The 25,155-nt window shown below is 38.8% G+C and overlaps 1 protein-coding gene across 1 annotated transcript; it reads left to right on the top strand.

The window, feature by feature from the left end:
- The first annotated feature begins 23,756 nt into the window (after positions 1 to 23,756).
- LOC139722483 (uncharacterized) lies at positions 23,757 to 24,974 on the top strand. Its single transcript, XM_071633773.1, has one exon. The coding sequence runs from the start codon at positions 23,757 to 23,759 to the stop codon at positions 24,972 to 24,974; it is 1,218 nt and encodes a 405-aa protein (XP_071489874.1).
- The last annotated feature ends 181 nt before the right edge of the window (positions 24,975 to 25,155 follow it).

Here is a 25,155-nt window from a genome sequence, read left to right as displayed (position 1 = left end):
TCATAGCTATTATCATGTGAAAACGGCTTTCCAATACACCAATTCCTTTAAAAGTTACACGACATTAAAGGGGATAAGGTTCAATAGGTTTTACAGCAATATTATTTTAAGGGTTATAATGTCTCCGCGCGCAATTGCGTAGGTTCTGTATCTGGGGTTTGTTGTAGATCACTGCTATCTATTGATCAAATCTCATCGAAATCGGCGAAGAAAGAAAGAAAAATTACACTTTCTATTCCTTATATGAAATAAAAATGTTTTTTTTCTATTCTGTGTTACCAAACTCAATCCATTCAGCTTCCCATATGAACAGTTTCTTGTCTTTTTGGATTCCCTCCAAAATCACAACTTATCTGATATTAAAAAGTTAAAGAAAAAAATTTGACGTGACAGTTTCCTCTTATTGGAAGATTAAAGTGAAAAAAAAAAGAAGAATCTTATGCTAAAAGCCCTAAGAAATAAAGAACTTGTTAAATGGCCTTTCAGAGTTTAAAATGAAACATGGCTATCTTACTTTTTCATAACAAAATGAAGGGAAGTATCTGTGTAGTTCATGTCGGCCCATACTGGGTTACTATTCTTCAGAAATGATCCCCGTGCACCCCCCCCCCCCCAAAAAAAAAAAATCTACAATGTGTTCGAAGATCGTCAGAACCTGTATTTTGCGAATCTGCTTGTCGCCAGCGGAAAAAGGGTTGCGCGTGCGTCTAATTTGCATACTTCTAAGATGGCCGCCGCCCGTTGCTAGGATACGGATTATTTTTGAATAACTTTAGTTAAGAATATCAAATTACCATAAAAATGGTATCATATTAAAGAGAATTAGATTTCCTACAAGTTGATACCCCGTTTTATGTAATAAATAGTTGTTGTTATGAAATACTAAGGAAGGATTTTTTTTTACATTTTTCCCAAGAAATACAGATTTCAGTAATGTTTTTTCCATACATTTAATTTCTGTTTACAAATAACATCGGAATTTTCCTTAAGTTAAACCCCATAAATAAGTATTATTATGTGAAAGCGGCTATTCAATACACCAATTCCTTTAAAAGTTACACGACATTAAAGGGAAAAGGTTCAATACGGTTATACAGAAATTTAAGGGTAATGTCGACGGCCGCACTTGCGTAACGCGTGTAATACTATAATAATCATTGCAAGTATGAGACCCTATCACTTCTTACATCCAAATTATTGATTAAATATCATTACATCTTGTGGAATATGAAAGCAAATTAAATCTTTTATTCGCTATCACCTTTGATCTACTCAGCTTCACTTTTAGTTTACGTCTTTTTTCATCAAATAGAATAAAGGCCTTACGAGAGGTGTAATTTCATGACGGCCGAAACGGGCTTACCTGGATAGGGGTTTCCAACATATCGATATTAATCAAACTTCTCTTCATCAACTCTCATTCTTCTGATCATCTTCACACACATACTCACACCTCCAATATCACACACAGGCATTCATGCACGGGAAATGAGCTCAGTCGTGAATTTCGTGAATTTATTCAATACGCCATTAATGCATTCATGGAACATCAAACTCGAATGCTTTATTTAGATGTCGAAATAAGAGTTACATGTATACCGCACAAGCGAAATATTTCTCACCATGCTCTAGCAGGAAATCAATTAATTTTTTTTAAGATAAGATCGCACATACGTGTTCTCATTCTTTGGTGGTTCGCCTGATGGTTTTTAAACATATTGCTCACACGTTTATTATTGCCAAGAAACTAATAGATAGATTACAAATACCAAGGAATGGCATTGATAAAAACGAATAGTTGCAAGTCAAATCCAGTCGCTTTCAAATTCTGTTTTTTTTTATAAAAAATGATTTCATGCACTTAACTTTATTACATGGGTTGATTTAAATGCAATACAACGTAAACTTGGTTGTTGAATCCGTTAGGAGTGACTAATAATCAATATTATACAAAAATGAGAGAGAGAGAGAAAAAAATGTTATGGTTAAGTAGACCATGGATCTATAAAACATGAGGGAAATGTCTGAGGGAACATTAACCATGCATGCGTGTATGTATATTTGTGTGCATGTATATACTATAACTATGTATATATAATATATCTATATCTATATATAAATATATAAATATATATATATATATATATATACAAATATATATATATATATATATATATATATATATATATCACGTTTATATTTATGCAGGTTTGTATACTTTTGTGTTGTGTGTGTTTGTGTTCAAGGATGTTTGTGTATGACTAATGTGTTAAACATTAGACATATTCAGAGTGTAAATGTTTAACCACAACGAATACAATATTTTCATGTTTTCCACAGAAATTAGACATCTATTATAATTAGATAAATTTGCTAAAATGATTTGAAGTGTATCTGCTATAGGCGCATCTGACGTGCAATCCACTTTATAGAGCGCATGTAAGTTCCGCTGGAATAACAACTCATGCATGAGTTAAATACACCATCCAATGTTTTCAGATATCCATGCCCTACTCGTCCGCCGGTCCTTTTTAGATAGAGTAACTATAAATGTGCATGATCGATACCCAAAAGATTATTGACATTGCACGTTAAACACTTTCACTAGGTTGCCATTGTCGCGAGTCTCGATATGCTAATACATGTATACTATCTACCACAAATCGATTCTTAGTCTACGAGTGACCGTGGTGATCTTATCATGGCTTATCACATCTTGAGGTCTATGGTGGTAATCGTGTTGATCGTAGAAGAATTATTGGACTGTTTGAAAAATTACTACGATCAACACAATGTCTTTGACTGACATCAAGATTTGATTATCTGATGATCAGCACGATTAGTCCGCGAGTAAGACCACGATTTCGGGCGAATCGAGAAAGTGGACCCAGCTTAGTGAATGCCACGAGAGTGGTAACGTACCATAAGGATAATCAACACGACAGTTTCAATACCGTACATATCAATATTTACATATCTTCCAAGATTACTTCACCTATGTAATCTAGATTCTTTTGTATGCCTCCGCCAAGAAGTGGTGCCGGAGGCATTATGTTTTCGGGTTGTCCGTCCTTCCGTCCGTCCTTCTCTCCGTCCGTAATGAATTTTGTGGACAGCGTAACAAAAAAAAAAAAAAAAAAAAAAAAAAAAAACCCTGAAATTTGGCATGTATGTGTATTGGGGGTGAAATTCTGCCTATCAACTTTTGGGTGCACATGCTCAAGGTCAAAAGTCAAAAGGTCGAGGTCAAATGCTTAAAATTTCACTATTTCCCTCATATCTCTGCAATGCCTAAAGATATTTTCTTGAAACTTAGTGTATACAGGTATTACCCAATTAAAATTCACTGGTAAAAGTTTGGGGTCATAAGGTTAAGGTCAAATGTGAAAAGGTCAAGTGAAAATGTTAAAATTTTACTTTTTTTCTCTGTATCTTGGATATTGTTCAAGGTATCTTCATGTCAGGTCAGGATGATCTGCTACTGGTACCCTGTAGCCCAGTACAACCTGTTTCAGGGTCGGATTGTCGGCGACTAAACCGGCAAACCCACCAGTCTCCAACTGGAGAATGGTGAGGAGGGTGGCTGGACACCCTGGTGGAACTAAAAACAAGATCTATCTTAAGGGCATCGACTCTGGAGAGTCAACGATGGCCATCCAGCAATGCAGAAGGACCCGGCCACCCACTGCATTTTCTTGGCCACGATAGTTCTTATGAGAGTTCGTAAACATTGTGGAAAACCGGCATCTGATGGTGGGACCCGCAGGCCAGATGATGCGTCAATGGCTACTGGGGAAGAGGAGCGTGTTGCACCGACTAGGCACAGCTGTAAGGACGCAGAATATACTGCCGATAATCCTGTGCATGAAAGGAGCAGCACAAACCTGAGAAAACCTAGAATTATAGGGACATGGAATGTTCAAGGAATGAATGCTGACAAGATGGAGATCATCATAACCCGAATGGGAGAACAAAATATCAGTGTGCTTGGTATTTCAGAGACTTGGTGGCTCAACCAAGGTCGTTTCACTACCGAAGATGGCTACACAGTTGTGTATTCAGGCAAAGACGGCGGAAAGAGGGAACACGGAGTAGGCTTCATCCTGGACAAAAACTCGGCTAAGTCTTTCTTGGGTTTCAACCCAATAAGCAAAAGAATTATTACTCTCAGACTGGAAGGTCACCCATTTAACATCTCCGTCATCCAGGTCTATGCGCCAACATCTACTGCATCTGATGAAGCCATGGAAGACTTATGATCAGCTCCAAGATACTCTTGACAAGATTCCGAACAAAGATGTTCTTGTGATAATGGGAGACTGGAATGCAAAAATTGGCAAATCAGTGACCAAGTCTAAGATCGTCGGAAAATATGGATTGGGAGAAAGAAATGAACGTGGAGATAGTTTGGAAGATTTCTGCCAAGCTAATGACCTGATTGTTGGAAACACTTTCTTCCAGCAGCACCCCCGAAGACTATGGACATGGAAGAGCCCCGGGGACAATGTAAGAAACCGGATTGACTATATTCTCGTTAAAAGAAGATGGCGCTCTTCACTGCTCAGTGTTCGGACAAGACCAGGTACAGACTGTGGGAGTGACCACCAGCTTCTGGTTGCACAGCTGAAACTAAAGCTCAAAGTAAAGAAGAAAGAGACACCACCATTAAGGTTTGATGTAGACAACATACCGGAACAGTACACTGTTAGTGTGAGCAATAGATTTCAGGCACTTCTTCAGATTGATGATGAAGAGCTGTCTCCCAATGAACTGTGGGAAGGAATGAAAGAAGCAGTGTTAAGCACAGTTAAGGAGGTCATCCCAAAGAAGAAGAAGAAGAGGCAACCATCGTTATCCAGAACAACATTAGAACTGACTTGCTGACAAGAGACAGGATGCGAGGAAGAGAGGGGATATGGCTGAGTGGCGAAGACAACACAAAGAAGTGTCAAAAGCAGTTAGAGCTGATCAACGTGCCTTCGTTGAGAGAAAATGTGAGGAGATAGAAAGAGCAGGGAGTGATTCTAAGAGGGTGTATGCTCTGGTCAAAGAAAATGACTCAAAAACCATCAGCAAGGTCAGATGTCATCAATGACAGAAATGGTACCACCTTAACAGAGAGCACAGACATAAAGAACAGATGGGCCTAGTACTGCAAGGAGCTCTACGAGCAGAAGACCCAGGCAGACTCTGCCAACAGCAACCTAGGGGAACAAGAGTTAGAACCACCCCCGTTATTGGAGGAAGTGCGCCAAGCAATGAGAGAAATTAGGAACGGGAAATCACCAGGCTGGGATGATATCCCAGGCGAGTTATGGAAAGCCTCTGGTGAGGAAGGCATAAACATCACGTGGAAACTATGTGACACAATCTGGAGGAATGTAGAATGGCCCGAGGACTGGGGAAGAGCGGTCTTTATCCCGATACCTAAAAAAGGAAATGTAAAGGAGTGCTCAAACCATCGCACCATTAGTTTGATAAGCCATGCCAGCAAAATACTACTCAAGATCATCAACAACAGAATGAAACGGCAGATGGAAAATGAGATATCTGAAGAGCAGGCTGGTTTTAGAGCAGGAAGAGGCACGAGAGACCATATCATCAACATCAGAAACATCATTGAAAATTGCCGAGGACACTCTGTACCACTCTACCTGTGCTTTATAGATTACAGCAAAGCCTTTGATTGTGTCTGTCATGCAAAATTATGGAACACTATGAGAGAAATGGGTTTTCCTAGCCATATAGTGAAGCTCATTAGCAAGCTATATAAAGATCAAGAGTCTACAGTACGAACAAGCAGAGGTGACACAGAATGGTTCAAGATTGGTAGAGGTGTCAGACAGGGATGCATACTATCGCCCCAGCTTTTCAACATCTATGCTGAACGGATTATGAGAGATGCCCTGGGAGATTTCCTTGGTGGAGTGACAATAGGTGGCCAACGGGTAACAAATCTCAGGTATGCGGATGACACCACCCTGGTTTGTAACAACAGAAGAGAATTGATGGATCTACTCAGAGCAGTAAAAATAGCAAGTGAAGAGAGGGGGCTAATGCTGCATACTAGAAAGACTAAGATCATGGTTGTAGATGGAGAACGGAGTTTCGCAGATGGTGTCTTTTCTCTAGATGGTGATGCCATTGAAGAGGTGGAAAGCTTCGAGTTCCTGGGTTCCATCATAAACACCAAAGGGGACTGCTCACAGGAGATTAAACGAAGACTAGCAATGGCCCGGAATATGGTACAAAGTATGACAAAGCTCTGGAAAAGTAAACTCCCTTCCTCCCTCAAGGTCCGGCTACTAAGATCTACAGCCTTTGCCGTGGCATCATATGGCTCAGAATCCTGGACAATGAAGTCAGCAGACAAGAAGAGACTGGATTCGTTTGAGATGTGGTGCTATCGTAGGATACTGAGGATACCATGGAAAGAAAGAAGAACAAATACATGGGTGCTAGAGGAGCTTGGAGTGGAAAAGAAACTACGGGCTGATATTGTGGCCAGAAAATTGACATATTTTGGCCATGCTACCAGACATCACTGCCTGCAGAAAACAATCATCCAGGGAATGGTTGAGGGAAAACGTAAAAGAGGAAGACCCGCAGCAAGCTGGCTTGATGACATCAAACAGGTGACTGGAGCAAGCATTACAGAGGCTACCAGAGCTGCCGCTGACCGCAGACAATGGCGTTCTCTCATCCGAACCACACCTGCATATTTGTATGCTACGTGACTAGAGAGAGAGATCTTCATGGAACATAGTATATATTATGCATGTACTGACTGGAAGTGATTATCTAGGGAATTTGGGGTTCATGGGGTCAAAGGTCAAGGGCAACACTTCAAAATTTTACTATTTCCCTCATATTTATGCAATGCCAGCAGGACTTAAACTTGGTGTATGCATGTATAACCCAAAATAGAGATTCTCTGGCAATTTCTTTTTTTTTTGCCAAAAAGGTCAAAGATCAAGGATCAAGAGAAAGTGCTGAACTTGCTTCTTCCTCCATGTCTCGGAAGTGGCTCATGGTATCTTGAAACTTAGTACATATTTATGCATGTTCTGCCTGACAGTGATTCTCTTATGAATTTTAGGGTCAAAGGCCAGATGAAAATGGTAACAATTTTCTACTCAATACAAAAATTGCACTTTTTCTCCATACCTTGAAAATTACTTAATGCATAAACTTATGAAAGGGCCAAAGTCAAGTTAAAGTCCTAAAATTCCCAAATACATGCTCTCCTATTCATCCAATTAGACCTAGGTCAAGGAAGGTGACCATTTTGAATTTTGAATGGAAACAATGTCATTATCGTTTTCAAATTCCCAGTAACAGGGCATTTAATCTTGTTGCTTTCGCGTGGCCTTTCTTTCTATGATATACAAGAAGTAAATTTGTTATTGCTTTCAGCAATAACAAATTGGGGCCCGTTTATCTATATCATGACGAACCTCCGGAATAACGAACCTTTGGGGGAAAAAATGAACCTTCGGAATAATAAACTATAACTACTATTGTTATATTGTACAAGCTTTAACGCCGACATCTATTAACCTACTATATTACTACTTTCACTCTTTGAAAGGAAACACGCCAACAACCAACGACACAACAGGAATGGAAACAATGGCATTATCGTTTTCAAATTCCCAGTAACAGGGCATTTAATCTTGTTGCTTTCGCGTGGCCTTTCTTTCTATAATATACAAGAAGTAAATGTGTTATTGCTTTCAGCAATAACTAATTTGGGCCCGGTTATCTATATCATGACGAATCTCCGGAATAATGAACCTTTGGGGGAAAAAATGAACCTTCGGAATAATAAACTGTGACCAATATTGTTATATTGTACAAGCTTTAACGCCGACATCTATTAACCTACTACTACTTTCACTCTTTGAAAGGAAACACGCCAACAACCAACGACACAACAGGAATGGAAACAATGTCATTATTGTTTTCAAATTCCCAGTAACAGAGCATTAATCTTGTTACTTTCGCGTGGCCATTCTTTCTATAATATACAATAAGTAAATTTGTTATTGCTTTCAGCCGGCAGCATAGCTTTCGATGGTTTGTGATATCATTAGAATTAAAACATTGAGCTCTCCATAGCTGACAATTGTAAAGTAGTAGCCCGCCAAAGTTGGATTACCTTTTTTTGATACGCACTGTATAACCTGAAAAAAAAAACAGATTTATTGGGTTTTTATCAATTGTACATTATAGCCACTCAAATAATGATGTATTGTTTGAGTTAGTCTTCGTACACCACTTAATTACCAACTGCTAATAGTAGTCGTAATCTTCGTTGTAATATTAAACTAGAAATGTCGCTATGACGACTGGTATGCCTCCGCCATAATGCATGATTCTCCTAATAGGTCTATAGTACATGTGGACAATGTGTGATTACATTTTCACAAAATTGGCAAAATATTATAATGGCATGTTTGTCACAAATGTGTTGAATGGTCACCTTCCTTGACCTAGGTTTAATTGGATGAATAGGAGAGCATGTATTTCACTTGATCTTTGACCTTTGACCTATCGTAGATTTTTTTTTTTGGGGGGGGGGATGCACGGGGACCATTTCTGAAGAATTTATGATGTAACCCAGTATGGGCCGACATGAACTACACAGATACTTCCCTTCATTTTGTTATAAAAAAATAAGATAGCCATGTTTCATTTTAAACTCTGAAAGGTCATTTAACAAGTTCTTTATTTCTTAGCGCTTTTAGCATAAGATTCTTCTTTTTTTTTCACTTTAATCTTACAATAAGAGGAAACTGTCACGTAATTTTTTTTCTTTAACTTTTTAATATCAGATAAGTTGTGATTAATTTCACGTTCTTGGAGGGAATCCAAAAAGACAAGAAACTGTTCATATGGGAAGCTGAATGGATTGAGTTTGGTAACACAGAATAGAAAAAAAAAACATTTTTATTTCATATAAGGAATAGAAAGTGTAATTTTTCTTTCTTTCTTCGCCGATTTCGATGAGATTTGATCAATAGATAGCAGTGATCTACAACAAACCCCACATACAGAACCTACGCAATTGCGCGCGGAGACATTGTAACCCTTCAATATTGCTGTAAAACCTATTGAACCATATCCCCTTTAATGTCGTGTAACTTTTAAAGGAATTGATGTATTGGAAAGCCGTTTTCACATGATAATAGCTATGTTTTGGGGATAATTATAGGAAAATTCAAATGTTATTTGTAAATGCATATTAAATGTATGGAAAAGAACATTATAACCAAATTCCCTATCTTTTTAGAAAAATGCTAAAAAACACAATTCCTTCCTTAATATTTCATGACAACATCTATCTATCCCATCAAATGGGGTATCAGCTTGTAGGAAATTTAATTCTCTTCAAAATGATACCATTTTTATGGTAATTTGTTATTCCTAACTAAAGTTATTCAAAAATAATCCGTCTCCTAGCAACGGGCGGCGCCCATCTTAGAAATATGCAAATTAGACGCGCGCGCAACCTTTTTTTCCGCTGGCGACAACCGGATTCGGAAAATACAGGTTCTGACGATCTCCGAACATATCGTAGAATTTTGTTTTAAGGGGGGTGCACGGGGACCCTTTCTGGCTGCTAGACTAGTTGGGGAAAGCTCCATTGGACACACCGATGACCAACTGAAGTATACAGTAGGGCCTAACAATACTGATTACTAAGTAGTCCAATGCCTTTCCCTCACCAAGTGGGGGGATCTTCACAAAAATTAATAGATTGCATGTAGAAATGCAAGGCAATGTCTGAATAAAGCTAGAGGAAGTAAAAGAAAAAAGGACGAGAAGGATGACGTCAGAGACGATGGTAAAATGATCATAGTCCTATTTAATGTTAGGAAATGAAAGGGGAACTCTTAAACATAAAAGACCGGGAGGAATGGAGAAGAGGAAATCTTTTAGTTGTATCAATTTCCCAAAATACAACCAAGTAAATAAACAAACAAAAAATATCACATAAAACTATAAAAGTGCTGCCTTTATAGGCTAAGAGTAGTTTTAACATGGACATGTCTGGTAACAAGCTGATTTTTCTTTTTTTTTCACGATAGCTCCAGGAATGTGTCTAGAATAACTTACTAAAAGTTCTCATAAATCCTCTTTGAGCGCTTTCTGCAATCCAAGATGGCGTTCAAAATGGCCGCCATTTCTTGAAATTCTTATAACTTTTCAATCAGGTGTCCCCGAAATACAAAATTCAAATGTCTATGATAAATATATGTTTTGAAGCATGGGGTCGATAAAATACATATTAATAGTTGTTGAAGCGCTTAAGTACCACAATCCAAGATGGCGTCAAAAAATGGCCGCCATTTCCTTTTTTTTTTAAATCTCAGAACTTTGCAAGTAGATTTCACGTGTACACTCTTCAGATGTTGAAATATACGTTTTGAGTAACAAGGAACCAAATAGAATACATTTTCATAGATTCTGAAACACACATAAAGAGCATAAGCACTTTCAGAAATCCAAAATGGTGTCCTAAATGGCCGCCATTTCCTTTTTTCTCCTAACCCTGCAACTAAAGTAACCCTGATACTCACTTAGATGTCTAATTATATTTTGAGACATTAAGGAACCCAATAAAATACTTATTCAGAGCTCACGAAGCACGTAAGTACCAATAAAACCACGCGAGTTCTTCCCGAAAACCAAATAGTTTCCAAAATGGCCGCCATTTTGTTTTATCAACACATTGCTGTTTTTAGCCTGTTTAAGACAAATAAATTCAATATAATGTTAGAGATTCAAAAACTCAGAAGGTCCAGCGGAATCTTTACGTTGATGCGCACAACATGGGTGTGGGTTGAGTTGGATTTTTCCCCCACCCCCACCCCCACCCCCGCTCTTAGGGAAGGGAGGGGGTGGCCTGTACAATCATTATCGTCCAAATATTCAATCTGAAGTATATACACTTTATCGTTGAATTGCAATCATAAAAATGTATAAAACGTGTCTCGCTCGGCATCAGATGTCTGAATATCAAATCTGAAAATGCAAAATCTCCCTCATGTGTGTGTGTGTGTGTGTGTGTGTGTGGGGGGGGGGGGGGGTGATCCCCCTTCCATGCCCTCCCGCTGCCCGTTTCTCTGAATATCACTTTCTTTTTTGTTTTTTCTTACTCTTTGTTGGAAACATTATTACCAAACGTGTGCACTACCATGTTCAATCTCCAAGTCGAAAAGAAAAATCCCTAGTGTGGGAGGAGAGTATCCCTTCTCTATGTATACCAATCAAATAGCTACGAGTGTCATATTCTCTGATTTCTATCTATTATTTATCTCATCTACATGAAATGAATGAAATAATTTAATCACTATGATTTTAGGTGGAGTAATAGACTACATACACAGAAATTCACTGTCATGTGATAAATTGCACATTATTTTGTAGCACATGTAGACACTTATTTTGAACATGTATGTAGTACAGATACCAAAAAGAATTGTTTTTACTTCCTATGTGATAACAGTTAGTTTCAAATGGAATTCATCTTATGGTAGACATCAAATGCGTTGGTTGAAAAAAAGAAAGAGGCTAGCACTAAATGTTCATCTCATGTGCTTAGGGTAACGAAAATAGACCAGGCGGTAAAAAATATCGCCTTGTAGTATATAGGTTGTCTGTTTAGCAACAAAACTAATGGTGAAATGTTTTTCTCGTGACAAGGACACACTCCTTGATTTTAACATTAGAATCTTTTAATTTGTATACTTTACACATAAGAATTATATTCAATAAAAAGGTTTTTGAATATTTTTCGGATGAAAAATCACATGTTAGTCATAATTATACTTATATGCTACATAATATTGTGAGATAAAATTGTTATTACCGGCCATTTTACACGCCATTTTGCATACTAGGAAAAGTTCGAGCTGTTGTATCGGTACTTGCGTGCTTAAAAGTCTCTTAATGTGTAATTATATTGTGTTCCCCATGCTTCAAAACATAAATTAGACATTCAAATTTTGTATTTGGGTTATCTAGTTGAAAGGTAATAAAGATACTCAAGAAATGGCTGCCATTTTTGACGCCGTCTTGGATTACGTAACTTGTGTGAGTCAACATCTCTTAATATGTATTTTATTGAGTTCTTCATGTTTCAAAACATGATATATCAAGACACTTAAATTTTGTGTTGGGTTGCCTGTTTGAAAGGTAAAAGCAAAGACATTTAGGAAATGGCGGCCATTTTGGACGCCATCTTGGATTGCGGAAAACTCTAGATCTCAAGGAGGATTTATGAGGACTTTTAGTACGTTATTCTAGACATATTTCTAGACATGCTTCAAAACATATATTTAGACATTTAAATTTTGTATTTGGGTGATGGTTCAAAGGTAATAAAGATATTCAAGAAATGGCTGCCATTTTGACGCCGTATGGTCTTGGATTACGGAACTTGTAATATAATTGGACGCCATCTTGGATTGCGGAAAACTCTCAAGGAGGATTTATGAGGACTGTTAGTACGTTATTCTAGACATATTTCTAGACATGCTTCAAAACATATATTTAGACATTTAAATTTTGTATTTGGGTGATGGTTCAAAGGTAATAAAGATATTCAAGAAATGGCTGCCATTTTTGACGCCGTACGGTCTTGGATTACGGAACTTGTGTGAGTCAGCATCTCTTGATACGTATTTTTATTGAGTTCTTCATGTTTCAACACATGATTTAGACACTTCAATTTTGTATTTGGTTGCCTGTTTGAAAGGTATTAACCCGTTGAGGACGGTTTGATATTGCTACAACACGCATTTCCCATATAGACGCTTGCCCGAGTATACTCGGGACTCGTCCTCAACGGGTTAAAGATATTTAGGAAATGGCGGCCATTTTGAACGCCATCTTGGATTGCGGAAAACTCTCAAGGAGGATTTATGAGGACGTTTAGTACGTTATTCTAGACATATTTCTGGACCTATCCTGAAAAAAAAAATCAGCTTGTTACCAGAAATGTCCAGGTTTAAGCCTATTTTGACCTAATGCTCTCGGACTATTATCAGGAAATATCAGTACAGCTGGATCCAGAATAATTGCAGGGGCAAAAACAAAGGGCCTACGTGTGAAAAAAAAAAGAGATCATCATACTGATAATTACCAAATCAAGAATAATTAGAAGGCATAATCACATTTTATTTAACAGACTGCGCATGATATTTCAAATTTCATTGGGAAAAAAAGTTTTCATTTCATAAAAAACATGACTCCCCCTTTTTTTATGGTGATTGCGTGAGTTAGGGGTCAGCATAAAGATATGACATTGTATTCATGCAAAATCGAAACAGGCTATGCACAGAGCAGGCCTTATATAGTCGTAACGCGGGAGTGGGGGGGGGGGGACGTATCTTATGCATAATCATGACAGTCGCTTGCATAACAAAATAAATTGATGCGAAAATTTTTGACCTTCAATCCTTCCTTCTAAGAATGAAAAATAGATTAACATTTTTCAGATACCCAGTATTCACCCGTTTCCCCTTTGAACATATCAGCGCAAATATTCCCCATCGTAGGTTTACGTCACTAAATTACTTTTTCATTTTTCACACACACAAATCGATAGATTCAGAGCAATTTTATGAAACTGAAAGGGAATAGAGAGGCTGAGAAAGAGAGAGGGAGACATGAACAAACGAACTGAGAGATACAGGAAGAGACCGACAGATAGACAGACAGACAGACAGACAGACAGACGGACATCAACGAGGAAAAAAGAGACAGAAGAAGAAGAAAGAAGAGGAGAGGAGAATTAAGAGGAATGCGGAGAGAGAGAGCGAGAGAGAGAGGGGGGGGGGGTGGGGTGGACAATTAAACAGACAGACGGACCGCGACAAAGATAAAAAGAGAGACAGAGAAAAGGGGAATGATGGTGGAAAAGGGAGAGAGGGAGAGACGGACGGACAGACTGATATGCAGACAGACAAAAAGATACAGCGGAGAGAGAAAAAAAGTAGAGACAGACAGACAGACAGACCGATAGACAGACTGACAGACAAAGATGAAAGAAAGAGAAATAAAGAAAGAAAGGGGACGGAAAGGGATTGGCGGAGGAAGGAGGGAAACTGAAAGGGAGTGAGGGGAGTGAACAGGGGAAGGTCACCCTCATCAGCTGCATATAATTATGACTCCAGTGTTATGTTTGTATAGAGAGCGATATAAGTGACTTTGTTTGTTTTTTACATTGTGTTGTTGCTTTTTAGTAGATAATGCAAGAAGCATAATGGAACTTCAATTACACGTATACGTTAAAAGCTTCCCAGCCTTTTCTTTCTAATTAATTAAAGTCCGCTGCAGATCAATGATTCGTAACGGTCTCATTTATTAAAGGTGGTTTTTTTTTCCATATAGGTAAATCAAAAAAAAAAAAAAAAAAAAGCCCACCGGCTAAACAAGCTTGAAATCTAAACTTGACACAATGATGTAAATTGCAGCTTAATCGGCATGATATCATGATCGGGAACGAATTTTAACGCTTTGAACAATCGAATATCAGAATGCATCAAGTATAAATAAAGTAATACAACAACTGTATACATTAGTTATGGTAATGAGGGTAATGAATGAGTAAACTTGCATTCAGCTTTCTTTTTGTGTTTCATTATATCATAAATTACATCATATATAGGGCCTACGTCATCACACACACACACACACACACACACACTCACACACGCACACAAAGAGAGTGCTGTATTCTCTATTAAAACTGAATGATAAAATATAATCTTTTCTATAGCGCATTTCTAGCAAGCTGATCAATGCGCTTTACATTGATATTCAAAGTGAAAATACAAAATGTTCAAATTCCTTTTGAACATTGAAACTAAAGGTGATAGACGAAGTTCATAATTTGGCAAGGTATTCCATGCCTTTGGTCCACAAAATGAGAAACTACACTCATCAGCCTTAGGATTTACACAAATATGGTATCTGGAGTATTGTAATATCCATGGCAGAGCACAATTTAAGCTGAGGGGAGAGTGCAAAAGTTATGAAAAATATTTAGCAGAATATTGTGGAGGCAATGAAAAACCAACAAGCATTATCCTGTATTTGACTTTCTAGCCAACAGGCAACCAATGTAGGCCTAATTGTTTGAGTACTGGTGATGCACTAGCTGCTCATAAGTCATAATGGACACCAATATAGCGCAGGCATTCTTTTCTGCGTATGGAAGTGCAGATCAAGTTCCTCTACGACTCAGTTATTACAGCACTGTAACATTTATCGGGAGATGGATACCATGCACAGAAATGATAATTCCTTAAAATCAAATGTAGAAGCGGTGAAATAATTGCAATGCCCGTTTACTGCTACAGAGGCAACAAATTGCAATGTCCATTTACTGCTATAAAGGCGTATGAGGCACCTCATTATACAATTTAATCAAAATTGAATGGTCGTGTTGTTTTGTCTTTTTTCCCCTTTTTTGTGCACTTTTTTTTTCAATTCTTTTTCAAGGTTTCATCACTCCATCAGTCGAAGCCTTTAATGCTAAAAAATAATTTTCCCTCCCGGGAAATGGTTTCGCCTCTCTTTCGTTTTCTTTATCTTTATTTTTTTTCTCTCTCTCTATTTTCTTCTCTCTTTTTTTTTGTGCATGTAGCGTTAGTGCGTCGTAGCAATGTATTTCTCTACTGCTTGTTTCAGTGAATGAGCACATTGTAATTAATGAGATACTTTTAATCCATGTACAATAAGCATAGAAGTTAAACTCTAGAGGCGCTTGACTTCTATCTAGTGGCCTTCAGAGGTGCCATAATGTCTGTTCCACGGACACACTTTGCCTAATCGACTACAGTACTCTCCGCATAATCGGGTAGGCTCGGGCAGAGCGTTTCTTACCTGATTAAGCGGAGTACCCGATTAACAGATGAACACGTCTCATTCACAATAGACACACGCAATGTGTATCTACATGCATTGTACACTGCACCAAACACATCCACCGTATGCTTTATAATAATATGCGTGCTTGCACGGCACATTATACATACCTTACACTTGCTCAGTCACGGGCAATAATTGGCACTCTATGGACAAATATGTCTTCAGAAAACTTTGTCGTTTGACTTTATAGACTCCTCGCTAACACGCTGGCGTTTTCTGAAATGACCACACTATGACGTCTCTTTGCGTGCACTATAGCACGTAGAACGTCGGGTTACTTTTCGAGAAGTGACTTGGGAAAATCAAAATTATGGAGCTGGTGCATGGCCTGACTTTCGTTGCAAACTTCTCGTATTGTGAATGTTGTTGCGGAGCAAGGGAGGAGCGCAAGTGTGTTCAACTCCTGTCTGTCTATATGCAATTGTGAGTGCCAGCTGCATTGTAATATTCGTTTTTCAGGTGGCAAGTTGGTACGGGTACATGTGTTTTCATGACTTGTTCAATTACTCCCCAAATGATCGGTCTTCATTGCAAATAAAAGCAGAGAATTCGATTTGCCGTGGAAAATTTGACATGCATGATTTCTTAAAGTGTTATAATTGCGATAAAATGTGGGTAGAAATTAGATTAGAAGAAAATTATTTACCCATTTTTAATATGCGGAGAGGCAATCCGATTATCAGGTTATTTTAATGTGCGTTGAAACTGACTGAGACATTACTACCCAAGAGTATACGGAGTATACCCGTTTAAGAGATACCCGATTACGCGGAGAGTACTGTACTAATTAAAATCAGACACGGTGGAGTAGTGTCTCAGACTCTTTGCGATCTATAGTATTCTTTATGGCCTTGAGTGAACTACAACATAATACCATACACACCATTAGTTTATCAGGAGGTTAATAAACTTAACAAAGGGACATGTAAGATAGAAAACAACAATAATAACAACAACAGCAACAACAAAAAAATACAACGCTGCAACGAACGACTATAATTATATGTAAAACATAATTATTCAAATTATCCGTATTGAAATCCAAGAGTGGTATCAAGCAAACAAAACGACAGAATTTTCAGTAAAATTTGAGTAGAAGCAACAGGCTGTGGGAAAATAGTAGAGACACGGTCTCATGAAAATGGCGGTTTTGTCATAGTTGTTTTACCTGTATCACGTGACTCTTCAAAAAAGAATTGACGAATGGATGAACGCAAGCAACCACGATTTTTATACACCAACCTCATGACTGGTATATTATTTGGTAAATTGGTATATTGGTATATTGGTATAATGGTATATTGGTATATTGGTATATTGTATAATGGTATGTTGGTATATTGGTATATTGGTATATTGGTATATTGGTATATTGGTTTATTGGTATATTGGTATATTGGTATATTGGTATATTATGATGATGTCGTCGCTTCGCATGGTTTCACATCGACCTCTACTCAAGTCCTCACCAAAGGAAACTTTTTGTAAAAGTTATAGTTATATTGGGGCTTTTAATGGGGGCAGGGGAGGATATGGATATTCATTATCAGTTAAGTTCTTACATTTCCATTTCAATACAGAACAAGATTTTAAACGTGTCGGCATAATGATATGAAATATATGGATCAATGTAGGCCCTATACATGACTATAGGACAATCGTACAAAACCAACATAGATTGTTAAGACATTACTATACAGCAATGTGATAAAGAACGTAGAGGGAAACATTTAACAAAGAAATTTTTGAAGAGAAAAAAAAAATCATTTGAAATGCTGGGGATGTCATGCACTCTGTAAGTCGAGCTAGACCGTAGGGAGATGACCCCGCAGGTGAAATTACAACATGAATAATGATTATGAAAGATTATCATAACCCCTGCCGCTCATTGCACTGAGTTAACAGCAGTGCAGCGCAGTACATTATTTTAATGTAGGATACTAAATGCCACTTTAGATTCTAATTTGTGGTGAAAAAAATAGTTTTTCTTTGTGCAGATGTCATATTGTGTACTTTGTATCATTCTGTTAGCTGTGGACTAGTTAGTGTACTTCAGTGTATCATCAAAATCATTGACTTTGGCAACGAGACTTAATGAAATCAATTATCAGTTATTTGGAAATGATTCCATTTATGGAATCGTTGAAACCAATATCCTCTGCATGTATCGTACTCAATCAATGGAAAGAAAAATACAAGGGTTTATGGATATCATACTCACGATATCGATTTTATACTGCGCGGCAAAAGTCAATGTGCTAGCATATTGATTTTAAATGCTATTGTAGGATTTTCTTTTTTCTCCGTGCGCACGCTCAGTTACCGTCTGACAAAAACGGAGAAATCTACGAGCGGTTACCTCTCCTCACATTATGGGCAGAAGTCAATAGAATTATTTAGAAATTCTGCATGGTGATAATGATATGCTCTATCTAATATCGTCGTATTGTCTGGACTACAAGGCTACCAGAAGATTATAAAGGAAGTGTAAAGTAGCGGCAGCTCAATTCTTTATAATGTTCTGACATTTAAGCGGTGGATGCTTCGCAGTGCAACGCTGTGTGATTTCTGCGTTCTGCTCTGCAATCACTTATTGCTTGGTTAAACTGATTCTACGACAGTTGCTTTGCCAATTTTGTAATCTAAATGAGCTGATATGCGTCTAAATTAGGATCAAACCTCATACACAGAACGACAGCTCTAATTGTTGTGGGATTTTTATGGAGCAGCACTAAATAAGTTTATAGGTAAAGTGCTACACGACATAAAAGGCGTGTTACTTGCCGTTAGCACTGGAAAGGGAAGAAAATCTAATACTAGTAATCGACTTGCAACCACAAAGTTGGGCGTTGTCAAAAGAAATGCGGTGATTCTCTCATGTCATTTTAAATGTTTATGAAATTAACAGGAAGGACGTGAGGCGAAATTCCTCCTGAAGGCAACAGAAACTAAAGAGACAAAAAATACCAATTTGCACACACTCTTATTTCAGTTTGTTTGATTTTTTTCTCTCTCTCTCTTTCTACCAGCTGTCTTCACGAAATACATGTACATGTAAAATTTCTATTGGTAGGGAGCTCGTAGAAAGCGTGTTCACGGAAGCGTATTCACAGAAGCGTGTCTTTGCTATTCACGCCCCGCATGTAACAGATAAAAAGACTGCTACAGTATTGGGGTTTTTCCCCCACTAGTATGCTGTTGGCTCTGCATGGCTGTATATCTGGTAAAATTCTTTTATCTTCCGACTTGGATGATGACGAGTCATTCTTTTCATTCTTTTCTTCTTTCTTATTCTTTTTTTTTCTTGGAGGGGGGGGGGTCTTTCGACATCAGGATGTAAGTACATAAAGATGATGTGTAAAATATAAGTGATAATTATAGTACTCATACAGTGAAAAAAAATGTAACAAAAGCTGTAAACAAATAATATTTCGTGGCTTTGGCATCCGGGCCTTTTCTGGGTATCAACCCCCATAAGTATCTGCTTTTTCTGTAGGTTCCCCCCGGCCCACACGTCATTTTAATTCCGACTTTGAATATGACATACTTCATAGGCTTATGAAATGTATACCCTATAACTTGAGTTCTCATGTAGAGTCAATTTTGTATACATGGGTGTTTTTGTTTTTGTTTTTGGTGGTTTTTGGGGGGTTGACTTTTTGTTACTATTGCTTGATCTGTAGATATATGAGTCATGAATGTAATTTGCGGATAAACCCAATGAATGACGAAGAGGCGAAAAGAGCAAATTCGTGCAATTTATGACGTCATCATAGAGGACGCAAACTCCTCGGTAATTGGTATTTTCCAAGTCTGCGAATCCGTCGTCGGGCCAACGATTAGGCCTTATTGCTCTCGTAATCCAATTGTGAGGACAGATGAAATATTAATTGGTATTATACGGCTTTGTTTAATTGGTATACGATCCCTCCTCCCTATGTTCAGTCAACCCGTTTCTCTCCCTGTCTTCTCCCCTCCCCTCCCCCTCCCCCTCCCCAGTCCCCCCCCCCCCCATCCCCCGCGAGCCATCAACTCATTTTGTTTTTCTCTCTGCATGCTTTCGTCATCCTTGCGTGTGAAAAGCACGGGAAATGAATTATTTACTGTGATACTGTCCTAAAGTATTCGGCTTGAATAAATAAAAACTTCTCCCTGTCCCTTTCCTCCTCATCATCCTCCTCCTTCTTCTTTTACATCTTTTCTTTCCTCTTTTTTTTTTTTCTTCCTGCTGTCTGGCTGTGATGGCAGATTAAGGAATACAAACATCTTATAGCCGTCATTTCATATGATGCTGAACAGGAGACTTTTCTTCGGGTCCAGGCAAGCAGAAATTCAAGGAATTTCTTGAAGACGACGAAAAGTAGTCTCTTGCTGTCAATACCATTTCAGCATGACTTGATTACTGGCAGATTATTGGCCTACAGTTTTGCATAAAATCTTTGTGTGTCCACAGGTAGAACTTCTACTTCTACTTCTTTTTTGTTTTGTTTTGTGTATGCATGTATGTGTGTGTGTGTGTGTGTGTGTGTGTGTGTCTGTCTGTCTGTCTGTTTGTCTCATTTTCCATCTGACTTTACACGACTGCAAGTATCCACCCGTATGCTAAACTGGACCTACTTGCGCGTGAATTTGATTTGATTGAATTAATCTTATGTTACTTCTGCATTCATTTTTCATGCAAGAATATAACACAAAGTTAATCGAGTAATTCCGGAACAGAGGCAATACATGAAAACAGGGACATTGACGTAAATGTACAAACTGTTATCCGTGATACTTTACTTCGAATAAGCAGCACGAATCCTTTGCATCCTACTATTCTCATAATGTATGTATAATGATAAAGAAACAAACAAAAAGTAAAGTAAACTTTGTAAAGCAGTTAGCAAACTGAATGTGCCTATACCCTGTACAGGGGCGGATCCAGGAATTCCGTAAAGAGGGGGCGCGTTTACAAAATTAAAGGGGGGGCGCACGCACCCCTCCCCCGATTTTGTTCTTTTTATGTCTTTTGTTTCAACAAAAAATAAAGGGGGGGGGGGCGTGCGCCGGTTGCGGTCCTCCCTGGATCCGCCCCTGCTGTATATTTTTTTTTAAAGAAAACGTAAATGAATAATAAAATGAATAACGAAACAGACAAAAACAAAGAAATAAATGGATTGATTAATAGTTAATATTTTATTTTCATATAATTATATATAAATATACATATACATATATATATATATATATATATATATATATATATATATATATACACTCAGCAAAAAAAAAGTAAGTTCCCCCCTAGCATTTGTGGATATATCTCAAAAAGTATTCAATCGATTTTCATAATTCAAACGGAAATGGATAAAGAATTTTGTTACTCATAACATGAGTGGTAAATCATTGCCACCAGATATCATTATTGGTGTGAAAAAATGCATTTTATGTCAAAATGCATGGAAACAAAAGTTGCACTTTAGTGATTTGCAATGACTTTTACACAAATAATCAAACAATCACTCATGATTCTGAACATTTAAGCATGGGTTATTGCATATTTCTCTATCTCTTTCTTTTCATGAGCATATAGTGAAGTATTTGATAATTGATATGTCCACCACCCGCAATGACCAGCCGCCATCTCCTCCTCAAACTGTTAACTAAAGTTTGTACTTGGCGCTGCTCAATGTTGGTCTATGCTCTCTGCAAGATGCGCTGAAATTCTTGCAGTGAAGTGTCATCTTTGAACTTCTTGCTCGCTTTCCACTTAATGATATCCCAAAGATTCTCTACTGGATTACAGTCAGGGGATCTTGCAGGCCACTCCATACGTTCGATGCCACAAGCTGATCTACAACTTGAGGGCATAGATGCAAAATGCCCACAGGCACATTAATGTGATCAATCTGAATTGGAATTACAAATCACATGACTTCTACCAATATTTTCATATTGAGAAGGCCTATTGTTCAAAAAGTATGCATAACATCTGTTTAATAGGGAAGCACATTGTACCTGAAGAAATTCCTGAGAATTACACAATTTAAAAAGATCATTTGATAACTTACATAGGAAATGTATACAATATGCTCTCTATGGCCTAAAGTGCAACTTTTTTTCCCATGCATTTTGACATAAAATGCGATTTTTTTACACCAATAACGATATCTGGTGGCAATGATATGCCATTCATGTTATGAGTAATGAAATTCCCTATCCATTCCCTTTCGAATTATGAACATCCGTAAAATACTTTTTGAGATATATCCAAAAATGTTAGGGGGGAACTTACTTTTTTTGCTGAGTGTATATATATATTACACATATAAGCACCATCCATCTCACACACATATAATAATAGGTGTATGTAATAATATGTGTGTGTGGGGTGCCTATACATACCTTGCCGACGGCCTTGCCTTTGCAAGAGCCCAACTGCAATGTATACCCCCAAGTGCCCGTTGATAAACCTGTAATTGCAATTTGAACACGAGTCTCCTTGAACTCTTTGTTCGACTCTTAACGATTTCATGCTTCAGAGAATCAATCATCAACACGTCCCTCTCCTTTCCTTAACAGTTTTTTTTTTCCTTTGGTGTGCATATCTCACTTTTTCTCAGTCTCTCTTTCGAATGTGATAGAGTTGTATTTTATCGTGCAATGACGTTTCATTCCATGTATGATAGAGAAGTGACTTAATTGGTATCGAAAGTTTATTGTTTGTTTTTCCTAAGATGTATTGATAGACTGTTCTGCATGCGTAAATTCTCCCCCAGTTCCCGCTGGAAATTCTCTTGATTTTATTGTCTGAACTGTAATGGTTTTGACAACTGACTCCTGTTGCTTTGTTTTCACAATCTTAGAGATCCCAGCGGTATTTATAGAAATTGCGCTAATTTCATATAGGCCTACCGTTCACGTATCACCCGCAACCTTTGACCCCCGGGCTCTCATTACGTTTCAACATAAATCCATACATTCACATAGCCACTCACATCAACGTGCACACACGCGCGCGGGCACGATACCATGCAACAAGTCTCCAGTGGTCGATTAATAACCACCGAATGCTGGTTTCATCTATCTCGGAAGGTGTATGGGCAAAGAGTTTCATCACTCCTGCTGCAATCAGTGTTAGATATCAGGTGCGGGCTCTCGACTTCTCCGCGTCATTGTATCCGTTGTTCGAGGCAGTTAGAGTCAGTCTGCTAGCAAGGTGCCGGAGCGAGTTTCTATTCTCGACGTCGTTTTGCAGTCTTCTAGTTTCCTTTCTGTTCACTCTCTCACAGCAGGTGAGCTCTAGTGAGTTCCCCGTCTTCAAAGATTACCGTAACCTGGCGGTTCGAGACCAACGACAATACCTAGAAGGAAAAAAAGTGCGCATTTCTTGGCGGGAATATCGATTCTCCATCTGATCTACAGCTGCGAATTAGTTTTGACGATGCTGATATTTTTTTCCCAGCAAAGTGTATTTTCTTATAACCTTGGACTCAGGGAATAATGACATGTCTGTCTTATCGTAATGAATTTTCTTAGCCGACGTTCACAAACTATACGCCTCCGAACAGCTACATGTTATAACAGCTATCCATATTGAGTTTATAAACATTCAAATTCAGAGCATTTTGCACCGCTTCAGATTGAAATAGCTGTGCGCGCACATTCGTTGTTCGTATTGCAGCTAACCAAAACAATAAAAAAGAGGAGGTATTAAGTAGCTGTATATCTTGAAGGTGGTTGACATGGAACCACAGTTGGATCATTGTCTGATTCAAAATGTTAATCAGTTTCTCTCCAAGATGTGAACTGTCCCTCTGCGACTAAAAATGGCGGCTCTGAGATACATTCTAGCCGTTGTCATTCGAACCGTTTTCATGTCCATCGGCATCCCTGGGAACGCTTTGATCATCATCGTGTACGCGAAGAAGAAGCGAAAAACGGGGACGGATGTGTTTATTCTCGGGCTCGCGGTCGTCGATTTCCTCGTATGCTTGAGTTTCCCGATGAAAAGCTACTCGTACCTGACCACCACCTTTACCAACGATTTCCTTTGCAAACTAATGTTCTTCATGATCTACTGGAACACGTACATCGGCGTGATTCTGACCACCGTGATAACGGTTGACCGTTACATCGCCGTCTGCAAGCCTCTGAAGAGACGTCTGTCTGCGAGGCAAGCGACTATCATTGTCGGGGTGATCTCGTTCGCGTCTGCCCTGTGTGCCATCCCATCTGTAATTGGCACAGGTGTATCAACCACCGGTAGCCCGCCAGTGTCTAGGTGCAGCTATTTGCGCATTCCTCGATTTGCCACCCTTTTCATGGCTGTCACCTACTTCAACGACGCTCTCCTCTACCTCTGCCTGGTGATCGTCGCCACCCTGTATGCCTTCATCTTCTTCGCCGTTCGCAGGCAGGCCAGAGTGATGGCGGCGAAGTGTGGCGGAGTGAGTACGGTGTCCCAAAGCGTAGCTCCGAGCCAGAAGTCGGAGATAAGCTCTGCCGATTACAAGCCGGTGGTCGACGAGCAGGATCCCGGCATCGACGACACCAAAATGACGTCCGCTGGTTCGTTCTCTCCGCCGACGAATGGTGATCATATGCCACCGGTTGTAGCAGCCCCTACCACGGCGGGGGGAGACGCCGCTAACCCTCCTCAGGAAAGTCTACCCGGCGGCAATGCGGTATCGTCACCCAGGGGCGTTACCAACCACACCCTGCAGGTGCCAGGAACCAGACCTGCTCCACGCCCAAAGCCCAACGGAGGAACCAACGCTCCTCGAACCAACAACAAGACCACGGTGATGATCTTCATCATCACCGTAATCTTCTTCATCTCCTGGTTACCATCCTTGGTAGGAAATTACTACAAAGGCTGGTTCAAGCTGCTAAATACCAACCCTGCTGTCTACAATGTCTTCTATCTGTCTTTTTTCGCGGTGAACCTCAACCAGGTCGTAAATCCTTTTGTCTACAGCTTTGTGAGTTCCAACTTCAGGAAGGAGTGCATGGTAGTTTTCAGACAGATTAGACAGTGTCGGTAAAAGCACCATATCATTATAATACCATACTGACCCTTGCGAAACTCGATCTTCACTATCATATACTTTCAGACAAACGTGATTTTTAGCACCTACAACACAAAGAAATGTAACAAAATAAACCCAAACTTGATGCAATCACATCTCCTATAAACGCTTCGTCTTGTGAGTGTATGCTATTCAA

Source organism: Diadema antillarum, unplaced genomic scaffold, assembly GCF_040938485.1.
Source record: "Diadema antillarum isolate AM-2024a unplaced genomic scaffold, OU_Dant_1.0 scf00000166, whole genome shotgun sequence".
NCBI classification, from domain to species: Eukaryota; Metazoa; Echinodermata; class Echinoidea; order Diadematoida; family Diadematidae; genus Diadema; species Diadema antillarum.
The sequence above is the reverse complement of the archived record's forward strand: the minus strand, read 5'-3'. Positions and strand labels throughout refer to the sequence as shown.